Source organism: Miniopterus schreibersii (genome assembly GCF_964146895.1).
Source record: "Miniopterus schreibersii genome assembly, chromosome: 13".
In the NCBI taxonomy this organism is placed as follows: Eukaryota; Metazoa; Chordata; class Mammalia; order Chiroptera; family Miniopteridae; genus Miniopterus; species Miniopterus schreibersii.
The window spans coordinates 55,058,114-55,077,480 of record NC_138113.1 but is presented as its reverse complement, the minus strand read 5'-3'; the positions used below and the strand labels follow the sequence as shown (position 1 = coordinate 55,077,480).

Genomic DNA, 19,367 nt, shown 5'->3' with positions numbered 1-19,367 from the left:
GCTGAGAAAGAGTCTCAAAGAACAACATTCTCTCCCTTCGTCCCTTGAGACAAGACGGGGGTGATGAAGGACCCGGGTCAAGCTAGGTGCTTCAGCTGGAGACGGTGGCACAGGGCCGCTCAGGATATCAGGGACTCCCTGAGACAGTGTGTCCCTTTGGGCAGATGGAATGTGCTTTTGAAACTCATGCTAGAAGGTTTGGCATGAATTTTAAAAGTTTGGCTTTTGAGGGGACTAATAATGGGGAAAGAAGTGAGCTATGGTTACCTCCAGGGCGCTAGGGGATGTGTACAAGTATGGTTACCTCCAGGGGACTAGGGGATGTGTACAAGTGCTCACATATCCAGGTCATTTACAGTTAGAGGCTCTGAGCTGTGGGGACTTGGCAGGGTCAGTAGCTCTGACCTGCCTGTCCTCGTGCTGAGTGGAGCCGCAGGGCAGGGAAGGAGCCAGCTCCCTCTGGCCCTCGAACGTGGGCTTTATTCCCATGGGGATGTCTGCTGCCCTGGCAGGGGCATGTGTAACCAGCCACGGCCCGGCCAGGACTCGGGCCAGAGGGAAGCCTGGCTCCCACTTGAGGGGGAAGTGCAGTGTCCCTTCTTCCTGCACCGGGGAAAGAAGAGCTGTACCTCTTAGCTCTTGAACTTGTCTTCGCGCTTAAACCACATTTTTTCAAATAACAAAAAGTCTTTCCTTGATTTAGAGTCATTTCATTTCTTCTCCTTCTTTCCTTCCCTCCTCGGTGGGGGCAGCATGGACATGCCATGTGTTTGGAGGTGTTCATATTCTTCCTACTGGGCAGAGGTAGCTGGCCTGTGGTCACCAGTATCACTGTTTGGTCCTCAGTTGGAGGCTCCTGTTCTTCAGTGTCACCGCCCCCTTGGCCCTTTGGTGATGAGGCCTCCCTTCCCAACCACAAGAACCTTCCTGATAACGCGGCACCCTGGGGACTAAGGTGCTTCCTATGCTCCCATCTGCTCTGTGGGCGGGAAGAGCCACCACGCTGCCCCTCTGCTGCCCCTTCGGGCTCCACTAGACAGGGAGGTCCAAGTTCCCCCTGCTTCTCTGATCCTCCACAATATCTGGGATCTCTTTCTCACCCACCCACCCCCACCCCAGGCTCAGGTCCCTGCAGAACCTCCACTTTAGTCTCCTTCTCTGGCTGCCCAAGTGCCTTCCTCCATTTGGGCAGAACCGCAGTCCATGCCCAGCTGGGCATCCCCAGCTCTGTCATCAGTGAAGCAAACTGTCCCCCACGCATCTAGGCTTTGAGTCTATTGCTCCAGAAGAAAGCAGAGGGCTTTTCTTACCTTAAAAACCCAATCTGGCATAGTTATTAAAAAAACAAAACAAACAAACAAAAAAATCTTGGCTCTCAAGACTAATATTTATTTCAAGTTTGAAAACCACATTTAGGTGTGCAACTGGCTGAACCTGTCTGCCCCTTCGAAGCAGAGGTCAGGGAAGACTAGCGTGGGTGGTTAGCTCAGCATTTTACCAGCTGCATGCAACTGTGCCCTTTGGAGCTCCAGCACAGAAATGGCGCACCCATAAGTGTGTACATGAGCATCTCCCCACACCAGTCCTCATCCCAGCCCGGCAGTGCCAGGAGCAAGGAACATCACAAACTCTACCAGGAGCAGCATCGTGAGATGCCTAGGTCAAGGTTGCATGGCTGGCAGAGCCGCCAGCTACAGGCCTCAGGTCTCGGAGACTGGTGCCTCCCCTCACCCAGCACTGCTCACCAGCAGTGTCTTCTGCCTGGAGAGTATGTGGATGCTGCCCCAAGACTCGTGCTGGTGAGAGGAGGTAGTGAGTAGGCAGTCAGGATGGTCTCCATCCTGGTGCAGGCTGAGCAGTGGCTCCTCTACTTCTGCTTTCCAAGGAGGGCCCAGAGGAGGAGGTGAGGGGGAGCGGTGGAGATGGAGTGGGCATACGCATCCTTGCTGCTGTGCCCTGACCCCCTGCTCAGCATCCAAGCCCATCCTCTAGAGTCCATGTTCCACACCCACCTTTGTCCTGCCCGCCCCTCCACTGGAGCTTCCCCGGAGCTGCCGCTGGCTCAAGCTGGGATGGGCCCATGTGGGGCCCATGTGGGGCCCATGTGGGGCCTGCTCCCCCTCTACAGGCTTAGTGTGGGTTCTGAGCATTTTATAACATGACCCTCATCCTAAAGAGATTTCAACATCAGAGATTTCTTGTAACAGCAAAAGGCCAGTAATGCCTTTGTACCTGTAGCTTTTGACATTTCTGTAGGTTTCCTCACGCATGTTCCTCTTTTCATACCCAGAGGGATAGGAGTGTGAGTCTTGGCAAGAGTTAGCTTTGGTTATTGTTCAAACATCCCAGTTATCCTGTGTTCTTTAGCAAGGAGACGCTGGCTGGAAAATGTTAAAAATAACATCAACAAACAACAGAAACCTGTCGCAAACACCCAAGTGTTGCCTAAGGGGGGAGGAGAGAGCTGTGCGTCTGCAGCGGCCTGGGGACTATCCGGGTCCAGTGTCATGAATTTTTTACAAAGATCAGTCTCAAAACCCTCAACCTTTGGGTCATTTTCACGTATGACTTTTGAATGATTCACAACTTCCCTGATCTCCTTTCCTTCCTAAGAGAGCAGGAATGGCTCTGTGTACAGTAAGGAGGGCCAAGTCTAAATTCCAGGGATCTTGCAGAAGAAAAATGCCCCAAGACAGGGTAAGGTTTCAGGAGAGAAGGGAAGAGGCAAGGCTTTCTGTCGGAGTGAAATGTGGGAGTCCTGGGGGTGCTTGTAGAGTACTCCGGAGGTGTGAGGAAGTCGCTCAGGTTCACAGTCTGGTACCTACAGTAATGGGGGCTCGGCTGGACCTGAGGAGGGAGCTGGAGAAACAAGAGCAGAGACTGTAGACTAAGTTTAGCTGAAAACTTTGGACTTTATCTTATAAGCTGTGGTTCACTATTGATCCTGTTTGACACGATATGATCGCATTTCAGGCAAACCAGTCTGCCCTCGCTATGAGGGTGCAAACCTGGGTGAGAGTGTTGAGGTGGGAGGCTGGCTCCGAGTTGGGGTTACAGAGCCCCAGCTTCCTCTGGGCTCATAAGCTCAGCCTCTACCAGGGTGTGGACCTGGCTGAGGCCGATCTCTAGGTGCGCAGGGGTAACAGTCCTTCCCACCCTGGGGTGAAGCGAGGCGTAAAGACATAACGCACGTAGAGTGCACAGCGTGGCAGACCTGCCTCCACCTGGTGCCCGCCCCCTTTCCATTGCTTCGCTCTGTGGAGCACCGTCCACCAGTTCTGTGACTGGGCCACAGAGCCTTAGGCAACGTTTATTTTGAGGGCATGGCTGCCATTGTTCTGCCGAAAGCTGAGTTTGTGAGGGAAGAATCCAAAATAGACCAGTGAGGGAGGGAGTAGGAAGAGATGGCTGGATGTGAATGTTCCCTCAGGTGCCAGCTTCTGAGATGGGAAGCCTGGAACAAAGCAGGCGGGTCGCAGGCCCGATACTCGGTGCACTCATGCTGTCTGTTCTTGTCACCTCTCCTAGCGGGCACAGTCCGAATCCCTGAGCGACCTGACGTGCACCCTCGAGGAGGAGGAATCCCACGAGCCATTACCCATGGTCAGCTCAGAGGAGAAGCCCAGTGCTGGACAGCAGGATGGGGTGCTGGACAGAGGCCCCGAGCCTGGGGAACCGGCCACCGTGCTGCCACCTGTGGGACCCCATGCAAGACGGGCACGCCTGCAGCACTGCCCGGCGCTCAGTGCCAGTGCCGAGGAGGAGAGCTCCCCTGGGGACAATCCCTCGAGCCGCCCAGCCACCCCAGAGGTCGCAGAGTCCGTGTCAGGCCCAGCCCCCTGCTTGGAGTCCCCACATCTGCCGGAGGATTCCCCGCACCCTGAGCCTGACAGCAAAAATCAGAGGGAGGAGCCATCTCTTGAAAGCATGTGTCTGCCATCCGAGGACACAGCTGACGAGGTGGTTTGTACTTCTGGAGACACTGAGAGCTTGTTATCTCCCTGTGTCCCTGAGGAAGACACAACACCTCCTGGGGCCGGCCCTGCCATCCCCATTGAGATTCCCCCTGGTACAGACGGGCCAGACCCCAGTGTACAGAAGGAGGCAGAGCTGACACTGGCAGTGCCCAGTCCCCAGGGAGCAGAGACTCAGTGTTCTGAGGACCATGCCCCCAGCCCCCCAGCCCCCAAGAGCTGCTTGAAACACAAGGCCCCAGCGGCAATCCGGAGCCTCAGCGTGTCCCCCACCCCACCCACTTCAGAGTCACCTCCAGAGGAGCTCACTCCCTGTGCCCTGGACAAAGATGTCACCCCCATGGAGTCCCCCAGGGCTGAACAGGCTGAGTCCCCACACAGGGAGCCCGAAAGGGAGGCACCGGAGCAGAAAATCGGGAGAGGAGGTGGCAAGCCACGGGGCGTGAAGAAGTTCTCCGTGTCCTCAGGCCGGGCGTGGCCACACACAGGCCACAGAGAAAGGCTGGGGCGCCCTAGCCCCATGGGCCCCACTGCTGTCCCCTCCACTGTCCGGCTGCCCCTGTTGAGGAGCAGCCTGGCCTGGAAGAGCGAGGCCGCCCTCGATGACCTCCAGATGCCTCTGGAGCATCAGAACCAAAAACTGGACCCTCAGGAGCCACCTTCACCAGCTGAGTGTGGCTCTCAGGACTCAGGGAACAAGGTGGCCAGCCAGGCTGGGCTGGAGCGGAACCCCCAGGATGCGGCGACCACACCAGCCACAAGAGAGCCCTGCCCCACTACCCAGGAGCCTCTCCCGAGTGGGGACAGAGGCCCCTTCCCCGTCAAGCTCCGGTCCACGTCTCTCTCCTTCAAACACAGAGATGTGTCCTCACCAGAAGTGAAAGGAATCAAGAGGTACAGTGCTGAGGTCAGGCTAGAAAAAGGAGGACTGGCTCTGCTCTCAAAAGATGACAAGTGTCACATGGGGACGGCCCCCACTATTCGAGGGGCCAGGTCCCCCAACAGCCAGGGGAAGGGGAAGGCCCGGTCATCAGAGCAGCCGGGCTCTAAGCCACCCCTGCCCAGGAAGCCGCTTCTGCAAGCCCTCACCCTCCCGTACCCACCGGCGTCCCTGGATGTCAGCCCCGGAGAGCTGGACAAGGCCGCGCCACCCCCGGGCCCCAGAAAGGAGAGCCGGGCGATGGAGAAAAGGTTGCCCCACCGGGGAGCTGGTAAGAGCTCCGGCCCTGTGCGGCCTGGCCTGAGCATGCCTGGGAGGGCGGGACAGCGGGCAGGCCCATTAGTGGGAATAGCTTGCTGGACACCCACCAAGTACGTAAACACTTGGGTAAAAACCTTGCTGCAGGAGAATTGGGAGAAAAAGTCAGAATTCCACCTGGGACCCCTTGCATTTGATTGTTAGGAATGGTGCCCGGCCGGGCGTGGCTCAGCGGTTGAGCATCAACCTAGGATCCAGGAGATCAGGGTTCGATTCCCTGTCAGGGCACATGCCCGGGTTACAGGCTCGATCCCCAGTCAGGGGCGTGCAGGAGGCAGCCGATCAACGACTCTCTCATCATTGATATTTCTACCTCTCTCTCTCTCCCTCTCCTTTTCTCTTTCTGAAATCAACAAAGATACATTTTAAAAAGTTAGGAATGGAGACTAGAGAAGGGACAACAAATGCCAGGATTTTGTGTAAGTTCAGAGAAGTCAGGAAATGCCCACGCACGTTTTGCAGGGTATAATTCCCTAAGAGGAGGTGGGCCCCTCAGTGGACCACTCACGCCACTGCTTCTGTTTAACTCGAGAGCTCAGGGAGGACAGAATCTGGGGACACGTGCTCTGGTTGATAGAGGCTCTGCCAGGCCCTGTGTTCTTCTTGATTTTAAAGGACGCATCTAGTTCCTCTATCACTTAGTGTTCTGACCTTTACCCTCATGGAAGTGGTTTGTCTGTTTAATAAATAGGCTCATGGGCCCCGGGGTCATGCAGGAAGCACCCTATATATTGGAGTCACAGCCTTTGTCAAGTGTGAGCCCCTCAGAGGGTGGGCATTAGATCCCTGTCCCAAACGGGAGACGATGTTAAGATGGGGGCAGAATGCAAGAATCTCCTAAAGCAAGTGTCTTTCTAAAATGAGCAGAGATAAAGTCGGTGACTCCCCTGCCTGTGACATTTGTCACTTTTTATTCATAGTGTTTCAGGTGAAACGGACAGTCTGTTGGAAATGGGTCTCTGCCCTGGAGCAGGAGAGCTTGTCACTGGTGGTTTCTCTCCTTAATAGAAGTCACGGCGCCCAAAAACGAAGCTCCACAAACGAGTCCTGCACACGTGTGACCAGGGCCCGGGGGAGAAACTTTTAACGGCAAATTTTCTTTTTAAAAAAACTTTCAGAATATTTTAAATGGCTCCACTAAGTTCAGGACTCCACTTAAGCACTGCATTGTGGGACAAAAGAAATAGAACCCAGTTCTAAGGGCCTTGCACCGGGAAAGCAGGAAGAGGGCACACAGAAGGAGAAGAAATAAGCTCACGCAAAACAGCCCGAAGACAGGTTCAAAGAAGTTCTTGTCTTTTCTGTCTCCCTCTTCAGCAGTTAGTGAAATGCAGTGTGCAGAGTGCTGTCAGGTCCTAAGGTGACACCCAAGGATGCAGGCAGTTCCAGGGAGATGTGGCAGGAAAAGGCCCCCAAAGAGCACATGTGCCCCCCCCATCCTGGCCCCTGGCTCCACCACGATTTTTCGCTACTGCTGCTGCCGCCACTGTGTTAGGACAGTCGGTGAGGGAGCTTTGGGGGAGGTTCCGGCCGTAGCCAGGGACCCACTCTGCCCATTCCCAGTGAGGTGATTGAAGCTGTGGAGCAATTCAGACACCTTTGGTTGAAACGGAGGAAGAAGGGGGCTTGTTCTGAGCAGATAAAACCCTGACATCAGCACTGTCCACCTGCATGACCTGGAGTTGAGAATGCTTAAAGGCCTTATTTTTTTTCTTTGATTTATAAGATACAACATAGTAGTTATTTATTAACAGCTTTGCTTAAGTAGCAGAAGAGAGTTGTCTTGACGACCTATGCGTATTAACTCTCTGAGCCACAAAAGCAATCAGTTTGGGTGATTCCAGAGTGAAAGCACCTGGATTACCCGTCTGTCATGGGCAGTGATTTTCATTTCAGTGCAAAGAGAGGAAGGAAAGAATTGCCCACAACCTTTCGGTAACCAACCCTCCCACGGGGGGTGGTATTTGAGGGACAAGTGCTAGGACAGGGTGTGGCTGCTGCCTGGTACCCCCAGGACCTTGGGGTGCGGGGCTGCCTCTTGCAGAGCAGAGCAGGAGCTCCGGGTCCGTGCTGTGGGGCCCATCAGTGAGGCAGCCTCTGCACCGTTCCAGACACTGGATCTGCTTGTGGTTTAATTCATTATTATTACTTCTACTGCCATCCTCATCGCTCCCAAGTGATGGCAGCTGAAGTCAGTTCAATTTATATAAAACATACAGATCATGAAAGTTTTAATAACATGTTACTCAGTTTTCCAGAAAGTCCTAATTACTGCTGTTTATTATCCTGTAGTGGCAGGCACTTTACCCAGAGGCCTAATGGGTTGCCATCTTCCCGGCCCCCCCTTCTTGGGTATGAATCATAAAGTCAGGTATTGAGGTGTCCCAGAAGGGGGAACAGTTCTGCCTCAGGGACTGAAACTGCTTCATCCCCAGGGCTCCTGCTAACCCTCCCTCCTCTCCTCCACACTCAGTCTTCCTTCCTCAAGGGCATGGAGAAGCTCTTCAGCAAGGGAAGCTGGGAGAGTTCAGTTGTTGTTGCAATAAACAGAGGAGCCCAGCCCAGCTGGCGTGGCTCAGCGGTTGAGCAGCATCAACCTAGGATCCAGGAGATCGTGGTTCGATTCCCGGTCAGGGCACATGCCCGGGCTGCAGGCTTGACCCCCAGTAGAGGCCATGCAGGAGGTGGCCAATCAGTGACTCTCTCATCATTGATGTTTCTCTCTCTCTCCCTCTCCCTTCCTCTCTCTAAAATCAGTAAAGACATATTTTAAATAAATAAACAGAGGAGCCCAGCTTGCCCAGTAGGCTGTGCCTCACAGGGCCACCTCGGGGAGGTCACAGGAAACCTAGTGCCATGTTTGTGCTCCTCTGCCACAGGACACCTGTCAGTGTGCTGACATGCCACAGCAGGTGAACGGCCCAGGATCATCAGACTCGTCCAGGCGTGCTGGACATTACTTTCCTCCTATTGGGACGTTACTTTCCTCCTGTTGGGCTAGTCACGCCAGAGCCTAAGTCACAGCTTCCTACACACAAGATTACAATTAGAACAAAGCAGTTGGAGGTTCTCATGTAGAAAATGGTAAAATACAGAAAGTCTATAGAAGAAGATCAGCACCTATAAGCCAGCCCTCTAGGTGTTATCTCTGTTGGACTTTCCATCTACCCTTTCTATTGTGTGTATGTGTGCATGTGCATGTGCATAATTTATTTTCTATATAGTTGTGGTGACATGGTAGATATTTTGGACAGTAGCTGGACCGATTGCCACCCTCACCTGGGCCTCATTTGATAACCAGCCTCAGCCTTCCATCCAGCTCATCCATCCAGACCGGACTGGTGACACAGCGACACAATCAGGTTTCTGACCCTCTTTTTCTAGACTCTCGGACTCACTCATTCTTGCATTCATTCTTTCAACAGTATTTCACATGCTCCTGCCACATGCATAGCACTGCACCGGCCCAGAGGCAGCCAGGGAAAGCACAAGGACATGGCGCTGAAGGAGGAGGCAGGTAGCCCTGTGTGTCACAGGGGAGTGTAGGTAGATGTCCATCTTGTCTTTGGATGTCAGGGACATTTTCTGGAGGAAATAAACTCCAAAGAGACTGTCACTTAATGAGTTATTTCAGTGTATTCAGGTTCATTTGAGTAGAATGCAAGGGGGAAGGACGTTTTGGGTATCGTCCTAAAAATACATCCATATGTCTTGAATTCGTAAAGAAAACCAACTTTGTTCACACTTACCCTTCTTTTTAGCCTTGTTCTTTCCTTCAGTCCCTTCCTGAGCGAGTGTGGTCAACACTGTGGCCTCCATTCCCCACCTCCTCAGTCCACGCATGTCTCCTCGGCTCCCCCGCACAGGACACGTGTGTCTGTTTCCCACATCAGCTTCCCACAGTTAAGGTCTGCAGTGGATTTACCCACGGCTTACACGAGCAGTACCTGGGTAGCTAATGACAGCAGCAGCTAACGTATATGTAGCACTTACTGAGTACCAAGTGTCATATCAAATGCTTATAGTTTACTTCCCAACGACAGTCCAGTTTCGTAAGTGGGAGAGCTGAAGGACTTGCCCAAAGGCACGTAGTGAGTGAGCTGTGGGAGGCTGGCTCCCTCTGCAGCCTGCCCTTCATCGCTGAGCTGTACCTCAGTGGCTCTCAGCTGGGAGCGAGGGAGATGCTACCAGCATCCAGTAGTAGAAGTTAAATATACTAGAGTGCGCAGGACAGCCCCCTCAAAGGAGAATTACACAGCCCAAAATCTCAATAGTGCCGAGGTTGACTGACTTGTTCCGCTCAGAGGTGGTGATAATGGGGACGGAATGGTGTAGAGGAAAGTTGTGGGGTCGTACCCCTTAATATGAGATGGTATGTGACGTGGTAGGTGAAGCCTGGAAATCAAAAAGCCTGTGTTCTGATCCCCCTTGGTTACGTGTTGGCCATGTAACCCAGAACAGGTCCTGTACTTTATGGGACCTTGTTCCTGGCCCTGAAATGGGGATTGAAAATATCCTCACATTACAAAGAGAGTAGGAGGCTCATTGTGAACAGGACACTGCTCTGAAAATCAAGACTGAATAAATCTTGCTGTTAGCATTTCTTCGGTCGGGAGAAATTTCCCTGTCCATCCGGGAGCGGGGGAGGGACCCAGGTGTAACAAATGAAGGGAAACCCGTCTGTGGGTGAGGGCCTTGAACTCCTGACTTACTCTTCGATGGCAAGTCAGCTCCTGTAGGATTCCCGCTATTCCTGGAGACCCACCCAGAGTCCAAGGCAGGGTGTTTGTGTACATTTCAAATTGTAAGAAGGCACCATGTAATATAATAGTTTCGCTACTTCTCCTTCCTCTGCTGTAGCTCAAAATTATTTCAAATAACAGTGCCTTTCCATCCCCAGATGCTTATAAGGTCCAGGGTATCACCTGACAGGTAATGGAGACCAACTGTCTGTACTCAGAGGACTTTGGTCATTGCTGTCTGCTCAGAGGCTGTGTTTGTTGCAGACAGTAGTGGTTGAGCAAGTGCACTTTCAATCCGAGCTCCTTTGTCACCGCTCTGTGCCCTTGAGCCTGCCGCGCTCCCGGGTCTCCACTGTGAGATGTGGGGGTTGGGCTGGACAACCCTGGGATACCTGCCAAGCCTTGAGGAGCTGAGGGCTGGGCTCAGCACCTGTAGTCAAGCAACAGGTCAAAGCATCTGACCCTGGCGCACCCCAGTAATGTGACTGACCCCACACATCCACATCCAGACGTGACTCACTGTGGTTTTTCTTTATAAATGCTTTTTTACAAATTCTGCCCACGAGCAACAGAGCCCTGAAACAGTTAAAGTTGGTGCTGTAACAGCAAACAGACAAAGGAGAGACCCCAGGTCCCCATTTGGGGAAAGACTCACATAATTCCCACAATGGAGGCCTGCACAAGGCCCCACCATGGGATAAGCACTGCCCACTGTCCCCTGGATGAATTGGACAAGCACTGTCTGCTCTTCCCTACAGACCCTTGTGAACACTGACTCTGGGAAAGTTCTGACTCCACGAGCCTCTTCACCAGGACTGGACCAGTTATAAAACCATGACGTGCTGATAGTTATCCGTGTCCTTTGACTGAATGTACTCTGTATGGGTGAGCGAGTGAGATGCTTCATAGAGAGTGTCCATGATATGGGGAGGAGGGCACCGTCCGGGCTCTCACTAGCCCTCACCTATTACGACATAAACACTCTTTCAGGAACGTTTAAAGCAACAGTGGCGTTTTTTCCTGATAGTGGGTTTGAAGATTGTGAGAGGAGAAGTGTAGGTCAGGGAAGGCGGTTTAGGAGCCGGTGAGGAAGAGATCCCAGCGGTGCCTTCTGACTTTGGAGTAGGGAAAGGGGGTAGGGACACTTTGGCCCTGGTGGCCTCATGCTGGTGGCTGAGAAAAGCTCTGAGTCAATCGCTCTCTTCCCCGAGAGCCCCATGTTGCATGAGGCTGTGCAATGAGTCTGTGTTTAGAGAAACGGCCTCTCTACCCCTGCTGATTTGGGGGCCTTATATGAGGGAGAAAATGGATCCAGGGGAAGCCTTCAGAGAATGGAGGGGAGGCAAAATTGGGGGGGGGGCAGCAATAGGAAAGGTAAGTGGGCCCAGGACTCCAGGGTGCATTTGAGGGCCAGGGGAGTGAAGAGAATGTGAAGGGTCTGCCAGTGAGAGAGGCAGAGGATGTCCTTAGTGTTCTCACATCCTCTGGCAGCAGCCTTACCTAAGCATAGTATTGAAACAGCTCCACGGTGCAAATTTGCCTCATTTCTCTATGTGGGCAGGGACCTAGACTCCTCCTGGTCACTGTCCATGCACCAAGTGAGTCCTGACTATCTTAGAGAAGTTTTAAAACTTTTTATTGAAGAATAATACATGTGCAGCTCAATGGATGTTCACACACTGAACACACCAACCAAAAAATAAGGAGACCAGTACCCAGAGGCCCCTCCCACGCTCCTTTCTGGTGGGCTCTGGAACTCATTCCTGGACCATGGACCATGGACCCCTCTATTCGTGATCACTCTTGCAGGAGAGCATGTGTGTGGTGCATTAGAGGGATGTGCTCTATTAGAAAGGTCCTTCCTCTCTGTGGTCCCAGCGTCCACCACGGGGCCTAGTGGGCACACACCAGGTACAGTCAGTTCTCATAGTTACGCTCTATAGCATTGTCGCAAACACTGAATTAGCAGATACTGAACCACTGCTCCCTGGGAAATGCAGAGTGAGGTTCCTGCGAGCCTCTGCTCACATTCCACCAGCTGATCAGTACATAACCTACTGCTCTGCACATGTGTGCAGGTGATCATGGCGAGTCACAAGTATCGATTTGGGGTTTTGCAATACACTTTAGCAAGTAGGAAATTCTCAAATATGGAATTCACAAACAATGAGAACCGACTGTTTGTTGAATTGGTAAAGGAAGGAATGGTGCTAAGTTTAGTCGAGGTGGAACTAGGGCACAGCCCCACCGCCTGTCATTACAGACAGGAGCTGGCTGTGTGACCAGCCTCCCTCCGTCTCAGAACGCGCGGCCTGGTGCTGAGATGAATGCTCGCCCGAGCGCTGTTCTGCGGTGGAGCGCACAGCCTGGCTCTGGACGGGACCCACGGGAACAGCGGGGGCTGCCAGCATGGATTGATCAGGAGCTGTCTTTGTAAGCTGAGACTGACAACAGATCAATAAATGCTTTTAAAAAAACAACCTCAACTTTCATACAGGAAGTCAGACGTACACGCTTGGTGTGGTAAGGCCCCCCCATTCCCACCCCAGTGATCCCCTTAGTGCCTGTGTACAAACTGCGTTGGCTCCATGTAGACCAGGGCCCTGGCAGAGGACCTGGAAGCCAGACAGAACCAGGAAGATGCTGTTACAGAAGCCAAGCCACTGTTCTGGCTGCAGCTGATTGCAACGAGTGTGGATGGTACACCCACTTTAGACCAGGAATCTTAGCAAACTCAGCCCTCTCCTTCCTCAGAGGCTATCTGGAGAGCTGGGGATGAGCTGTTGCAGTGTGATTTTAAGATGACAGCGTAAGAAAAATAGACTGGAAGGAGTGTGCCCAAGTGTTAACACAGCTCTGCTGGCCATCGGCTTAGGGGGACTTCGCCTCTACACATTTCTCTGCTCCCTAAGTTTGTACAGTGTGCATGAGCTCTTCAATAAATAAGGGAGATATTTCATGAAAGGAAAAAGTTCTTAAAAATTGCTGCTTCAAAACTGGCAGCATAGGGCACACGCTCACCCAGTGGCTGCCTCCGCTCGTGGTGAAACTGCCAGCACACTCCTGGTGCAGGAAAGAAAACAGCCACCTCTTCCAGGCTGAATGCAGTCGCCCTGTTGCCAAGAACGCAGTTCCCAGGAGCAAACTGGAAGGGACGAGAATAGGATTTGTTTCAGGTGTGAGTGGTGAGTCTTGAGCACAGTCCCAGCCGTGGTCTACCCTTGGGTCCCTAGCCTCGTCCGAGGGCCTCCTCTCACCGCAGTCCCCAGGAGCACTGCGTGTGCCCTGTTCCATAGAACTTTCTCCAGCAAGTTTTAAGTACTCTTTTGGGCTCAAAGAGGGTGACCCAATTGCATGGCATAGGACATCGCTTAAGCTATGTTCTGTGTCCTCGCGGTGAGTAACATGAGTGCCAACACCCCACACTGAGCTGCATGGGGCTGGGGAGGCAGCCAGAGCCCCTGAGATGCTGGGGCTGCCTTGGCATTTCACAGCTGCCATTCTGCCTGTAGAGTAAAACCCATATGGAAATTTTCTCCCCACTTAACACTTTGTCTTGACTGAATTACTCAGAATATTCTGTTGACCGAGGTAGTGAATTTCAACCTGTAGTCAAATCCTTCTGTCCAGTCTGCCCGTGGTGAGGCCCAGGTGCCTGGCCAGCACTCGCTGGGCACTGCTGAGAGGATGGCATGGCCCGACACCCTGGGCCAGGGGGAGCAGAGGACACAACCAGTGACTTCCCTGAGAGAGGAGAGATCAGGGAGGAGGTGAATTAAGCCTTTTAAGGAAAGTCCAGGGAGACAGCATGAGGACTTCGTGAACCAGGGATTGATAATGAAGCATGAGAAGTGAGACTTTCTGTAGAACATGCAACACCCAACTTTCCTTTTTTGTGCCAGGGTCTCTGGACAAGAAATAAAATGTAAAATTATGTTGTAAATGGGCTACTATTAGAACAGAACTTGGTGTGTAGTTTGTGTCATGTGTTTGCTAAATAAGTTCTGATGACCGAAACCATGTGTCAGTGGGGTAGACAGTGAGCTAGCAGACATGTCTAGTGCCAACCACTGGGGCAGATGTCTCAGAGTTACAGAAGAATTAGGAGAGGGAGAGATTGTCCAGCGAGGGGGACCAGAGGAGGCTGCATGGAGGAGGCGGCACCTGGGCGGGGCCTTGGTGGACAAGAAGGGGTGATTCTGGAACAGGGCATGCAATCCCTTGTCACCTCTCTGGGCCATGACCACAGCCTCCAGATGTGCCCCTGGACTGACCCCTCGAGAAGTCCAGAGGGGTCCTTCTCAGTCGCCCCTCCTGCCCTGCACCTTTCCGGGCCACGCTGCAGACAGCTCTGCCTCTGCCCCCTCCTCCTGGGAGGCCTTCCCCGCCCCTCTTCTTGACCTAGAAGGTTTGCTGTCCTCCTCCAGGTCCCAGCCCCTCAAATCCTCAAATCCTTCCCACTAGCTTAGGCCCTGTGCTGTGGGAAGGAGGGGGGGAGGAAAGAAGGGGAGTGGGAATGTTGGGCTGTGCCTAAGAATAGAAAATAGGGCTGGATTATACATTTGAAAGTAATCCGAGCACATCTGAGTGTTGAAATCAGGAGCAGAACAGAGACATTTGGGTGAAGGAGAGAAAGGCCAGGGGTCGGGAACAGGAAGAATCTCCAGGTTCAGGAGCGAGCCTGGCAAGGACCTAGAGAGGGAGCTCCCAAGGAGGACAGGCTACCTAGAGCGATTATGTGGTCATATGGGAGCTGCAGGGGGCGAGCAAGCTGAGGATGGGGAAGGATCAGTATTTATGGTTCCGTGGTGGGCAGATAGCAGTGTCCTCGGGTGGCTGGGTATAGGGATTAGCTGGAGAGACGCAGGCGGAGGCCACAGCATGAGGGTGGAGGGAACTGGAGAGCTGGGGCTTCAGGGGGGTGGCTTGCCTCAGTGGAGACATTTCCTTTGAGCTGTAGGAGACCCAAGCACTATGCAAAGCAGCAGGAAGATGGCAGTGGCCAGGAAGAGCCTCAGGAGGCAGGAAGGGACAAGGGATGAGTAAGAGAAATGGAGCAGGGTACCCAGGGGACAGTGGGGTGAAGGCCTCAGGGAGCAGCCAGGAGAAGAGCAGGAGCCATCCCCAGCTGCCAGGCCAAGGAGAGGCCCTTCTCAACTGGTGGGAGACAGGTTCTTGGGGCAGTGGCTTCTGTCCCTCGTCCCTCCTTGGTGACCAGGCGGCTGAGAGAAAAAGGACTCCAGGTTGAGCTGTAGGCAAAAACAAAAAACAAATAGAGTAATATCCCATACACACCAGAACAAGGGATGGCATATTTTAAACCACAGAGAGCGATGATGCTGACTCTCTGGGACATCTGCTGTGATAGACACCCCCTCGCCTGGTGACCCAGGTGCTCAGTGTGGGGGGAGAGCCAGAGGGCCAGGGGCCGGCTGTGTGGACATGAAGTCGGTCTTTGTTCCGTGTGCTGGAGGCTGACATTCAGCGGGGCGGGCTGGGGCACCATTTGGATCTTGTGTACTTTTGAGAGAAAGTACTTTTGAATCTGTGAAAAGCCATTTATTTCATCCATACGTTTCCTTGAAAAAAATAATATTGCTTCTTTTTTCTGTTGGTGAAGGTAATAAATTCTCATGGTAGAAAATAAGAGAATACAGAGGGTTAAGAAGTAAGGGGCGGGCTGATGCACAGTCTCACTGCCCAAAGATGAGCACTGTGAACGTGGGGGAAAATCCAGGCAAACGTTATGGTTTTAAAGGCACTATTTCTCCTCTCTAGCATATTAAGGAAGACGCTGTGGCTATTTTGGGTGTCATTCTTTACAAATGGAAGGCCATGCTCACAGTTTTTAGAAGAAAAATGATATGTGTCTGCAACTTCCAAACAAATCAGGAAGCACCTACTGGCCCATAGTGACAGGCGTATATTACAGAAATCTTATCTATGTACTTTTATGTCATTTCGGAAAATATCCCACAGGAGGAAGTTGGCTCTGTATAGGAGCAGTTACATTTAAGCTCTTGTGGCTCAGACTAGAGGAGCATAATCTCTTAAATGAGAACACAAAGTCCCCTAAAGAAAAGTAACAGTCTCCCCAGAGAGGCTCCCAGACATCTTTTCCCTCCCACCACCCCCTGCTCCCCTCGTCCCCACACAGTGTCCTCTGAGTGGGAGCAGCAAAAGTGAGACTGACAAGGGAACAGGCCTGTTTTGACAACCTTGTGTCTCTACCCACAGAGAAGGGTCTGCCTCCCGCAGCAAAGGGGCCTGGAGCCGAGGGCCAGCCTGGGCTGCCCTGGATCACCATCACTCCACAGAAGCGGCAAGGGGCCCCTGAGCAGCCACCCAACCAGGAGGACAAGCATGGGGCCCAGACCCTGAAGTCTGAAATCGGGAAGCCAGCCAAGGCCCCCGAGAGAATGCAGGTAGGTGCTGGAAGCAAACCCTTCCTGTCCCTATAGATGTGGGAAAGAGCAGCTGTGGGGGCTGGGGGCCAAGACCCCGCAAGGACCACGCATCCTGCAGGTCGTTACACAACCCAAGGCCTGTGATGACGGCTGCTGTCTACCCCTGGCCTGTGCTGGGCTGTTAGGCAGAGAAGCAGGTGGATCACAGGCGGTAGAAACAGCTCCCTGCTCCCTGCCTCCTAGGCAACGCAGCATCTGGAGAAATGGAGCAGGGCTAAAATAACTTCTCCATTAGACTCAGCGACCATGTCAAAAGCTCCATCTCGACTCATTAGATGGTGATGGACCAGCCCTGCTTTTGCCACTGCACTGGGTGCCTGCCAGTTATGCCAGTGCAGATCAGGGCTCCTTACTCCCCACCCAGGGCTGCAGGGCTGAACCCCAGGGTTCCGTTTTGCAGTCTGGATTGGAAATAGCTTTTTCAAACCTGAACAACTGCTTAGAAGCAGGCTGAGAATCATGGCATTTGTGTTCCCCCTAAGAGCCACCATGGTGAATCCATAGCGTGTTTCGGCCATATGGGGAGGTGAGCCAGAGCCCACAGTAGGACCTGCTTCCCTCCATTTTAATCCAGATCTCAATCGTCCCCATGCCTGAACCCCTGCATGCAAACAGAGAATTTATAAAACAAATACTAACCAGGGATCTGGTTTGGAACATCTGTGAGCAGAGCAAGTGTCATAAAAACCTCAAGCTATTTCCAAACACTTTTCATTTTGACTTTCAAAAGGGATCCCTGCCGTCCAGTATCCAGGGCTGAGGCCAGGGGTGGGGACAGGGCAGAAACCAGGACGCCTGTGTACCCAGGAGAAGCCCACACTAGTCTGAGCTCCTGGTTCTGAAGGCTGGATGCCAGCGAGGGCACAAAGCAGAGCTCCCCAGAAAGCGCCAGCCGCACATTTCCTGTTGACAGAGAGACCTCATGGCTTATTGCCTTGGGTTCTGCTTCTACCCACCTGAACCTGTACAGCGTGTGTCTTTCTTTTGTCCTAATAGGAGCCCATGAAGCAAGCTGACTTTGTCCGCAGCAAGTCTTTCCTGATCACCCCGGCTAAGCCCTCTGTGGACCGAAGGCCGGGAGCAAAGTTCTGCCTCCAGGAGGGGCTGCAAAGAGGGATCTCTCTGTCCCACCAGAACTTGGGTAAGAAACCTACAAATAGCCCCAGACGTTCCCAAGTATGTTTCCGGGATGAGGTTCCACAGGTTTTGTTTTTTGGTTTGGTTTGGGTTTTTTCTGAATTACTTGACACATGGATTTGCTAAAATAGCTTTTATTGGTATATCATTTCCATGCCATAAAACTTACCTGTTTAAGGGTACAGTACATCGAGTACTAATTGACAAAGAGTCTGTATTTACCGAGTTATATGACCATCACAATCCAATTATAGGCCCTCACCCTGAAAAGCAACCTTGTGCCCATTTACAGTCGTTCACCATCCCCCACCCCTGCTCTAGGCAACCAGGAATCTGCTTTCGGTCTCTTTGTAGTTACCCTCCCTAGGCATTTCTTATCCATGGAATCATAAAACGTGCTCCTTTGTATCTGGCTTCTTTCACTGAGCACTCCTCTCTGTCATTCCATGTATCAGTATTTTTTAAGTTTCTTTTTAATTATGGTAAAGTACACGTAACAGAACTTACCATCTTAGCCGTTTTTAAGTGTGCAGTTCAGTAGAGTTAATATTGTACAACCAGCCCCCCCAGTTCTGCAGTTTTACTCTAGAACTTTCTCTCTCCTCACTTTATTTGAGCCTGCCTGTCAGTCTTTGTATCACATAAGTTATTCTGTGCCTAAATCTTCTTTACGTCTTTACACATTAAGGGCTTCATGTTTGAGACCACAGTTAAGACCTTGATACGTATTTTAAAGAAACGCAAGAGGCTTAAGTGAAAATTGAAACGCGTTGCTCGTGTTCCTGTTTGTTTTGTCTGCTTCCCAGCAGCTCAGTCTGCAGCAGTGACGGAGAAGGAACTGCATCAGCTGAAGAGAGCCAGTTATGCCAGTGCAGACCAGCCGTCCTGGATGGAACTTGCCAGAAAGAAATCTCAAGCCTGGAGTGACATGCCCCAAATTATAAAATAGCATGCTGCTAAAAACCTGTCCACCGCCTTGAGGGATCCCTTAGTGAAAGCTGCTGCTACGGGCGGGCAGGGTGGAATTTAAAGAGTGGTCTTCATCATCAGGTTAGGGGCGGGCGAGCTTGGGGAAGAAGGAACCAGGCTACCCAGGAAGGCAGACACACGGCCACGGCCCGGGCCAGCAGCGCCCGAAAACAAGAGCGCCATTGAGGAGCCAGAGCAAGGCCCGGTGCCCGAAGGTATGAATGCGAGCCTTTCAGGGCTCCCTCCGTCACAGGGGCTCCGCGAGGAAGAGGGAAATGAAACGTGGGCGCAGAGCCGGGGCGTGGGGAGCGCGTGTCTGCCTCCACTGGGGATCGGCCCGTGTCTGTGGTCGCCGCCTTGCCTGTGGATCCTGTCTCCTCTCACGTTTACTACTGGGCGTGACATTTATGGTCAACAGCGATGCCACTTCCAAGGGCAGCTACAAAGCAGTCAGTCTTCCTGAAGACAGTCACTCCATGCAGGGGCGGCAAGGACGCGGCAGGGCGCATCGACTCACACACTGTTTCCAACAACAATTTTTAAACTTTTCCACTAGGCGTTCTGTGTCCTTAACCGTTGCACAATGCATTGCCTGTTCAATAAAAGGTCTCAAACGTGCTTCTGTCCCATGTGTGAATGTTATTTCTACTCACATTTAGGGGACGTCCTCCAGCCCTGAGTTAAATGCAAAGTACAGAGTTTCATTTAATGTATATCTCATTTAAAAATCTCGATTGGCTTGACTTTGGAGTTGGTTTTTTTCTTCGACCTTTTTTCCTAATAAAGTTTTAGTGTTTATTTTTGGGAATCAGAAGTTAAT

The 19,367-nt window shown here is 52.3% G+C and overlaps 1 protein-coding gene across 2 annotated transcripts in view; it reads left to right on the top strand.

Annotated features, from left to right (window-relative positions):
* CRACDL (CRACD like) overlaps positions 1-19,165 on the top strand; it is a 97,619-nt gene extending 78,454 nt beyond the window's left edge. Inside the window, exons 7-10 of one of the 2 annotated variants that reach the window (XM_081156280.1) lie at positions 3,529-5,185; positions 16,212-16,399; positions 17,438-17,582; positions 18,385-19,165. In XM_081156280.1, the coding sequence (XP_081012406.1) occupies positions 3,529-5,185; positions 16,212-16,399; positions 17,438-17,582; positions 18,385-18,527 (2,133 nt within the window). In that variant the 3' untranslated portion in view covers positions 18,528-19,165. The remainder of the gene's footprint in view (positions 1-3,528; positions 5,186-16,211; positions 16,400-17,437; positions 17,583-18,384) is intronic. The other variant, XM_081156281.1, reaches the window with a different exon arrangement.
* The last annotated feature ends 202 nt before the right edge of the window (positions 19,166-19,367 follow it).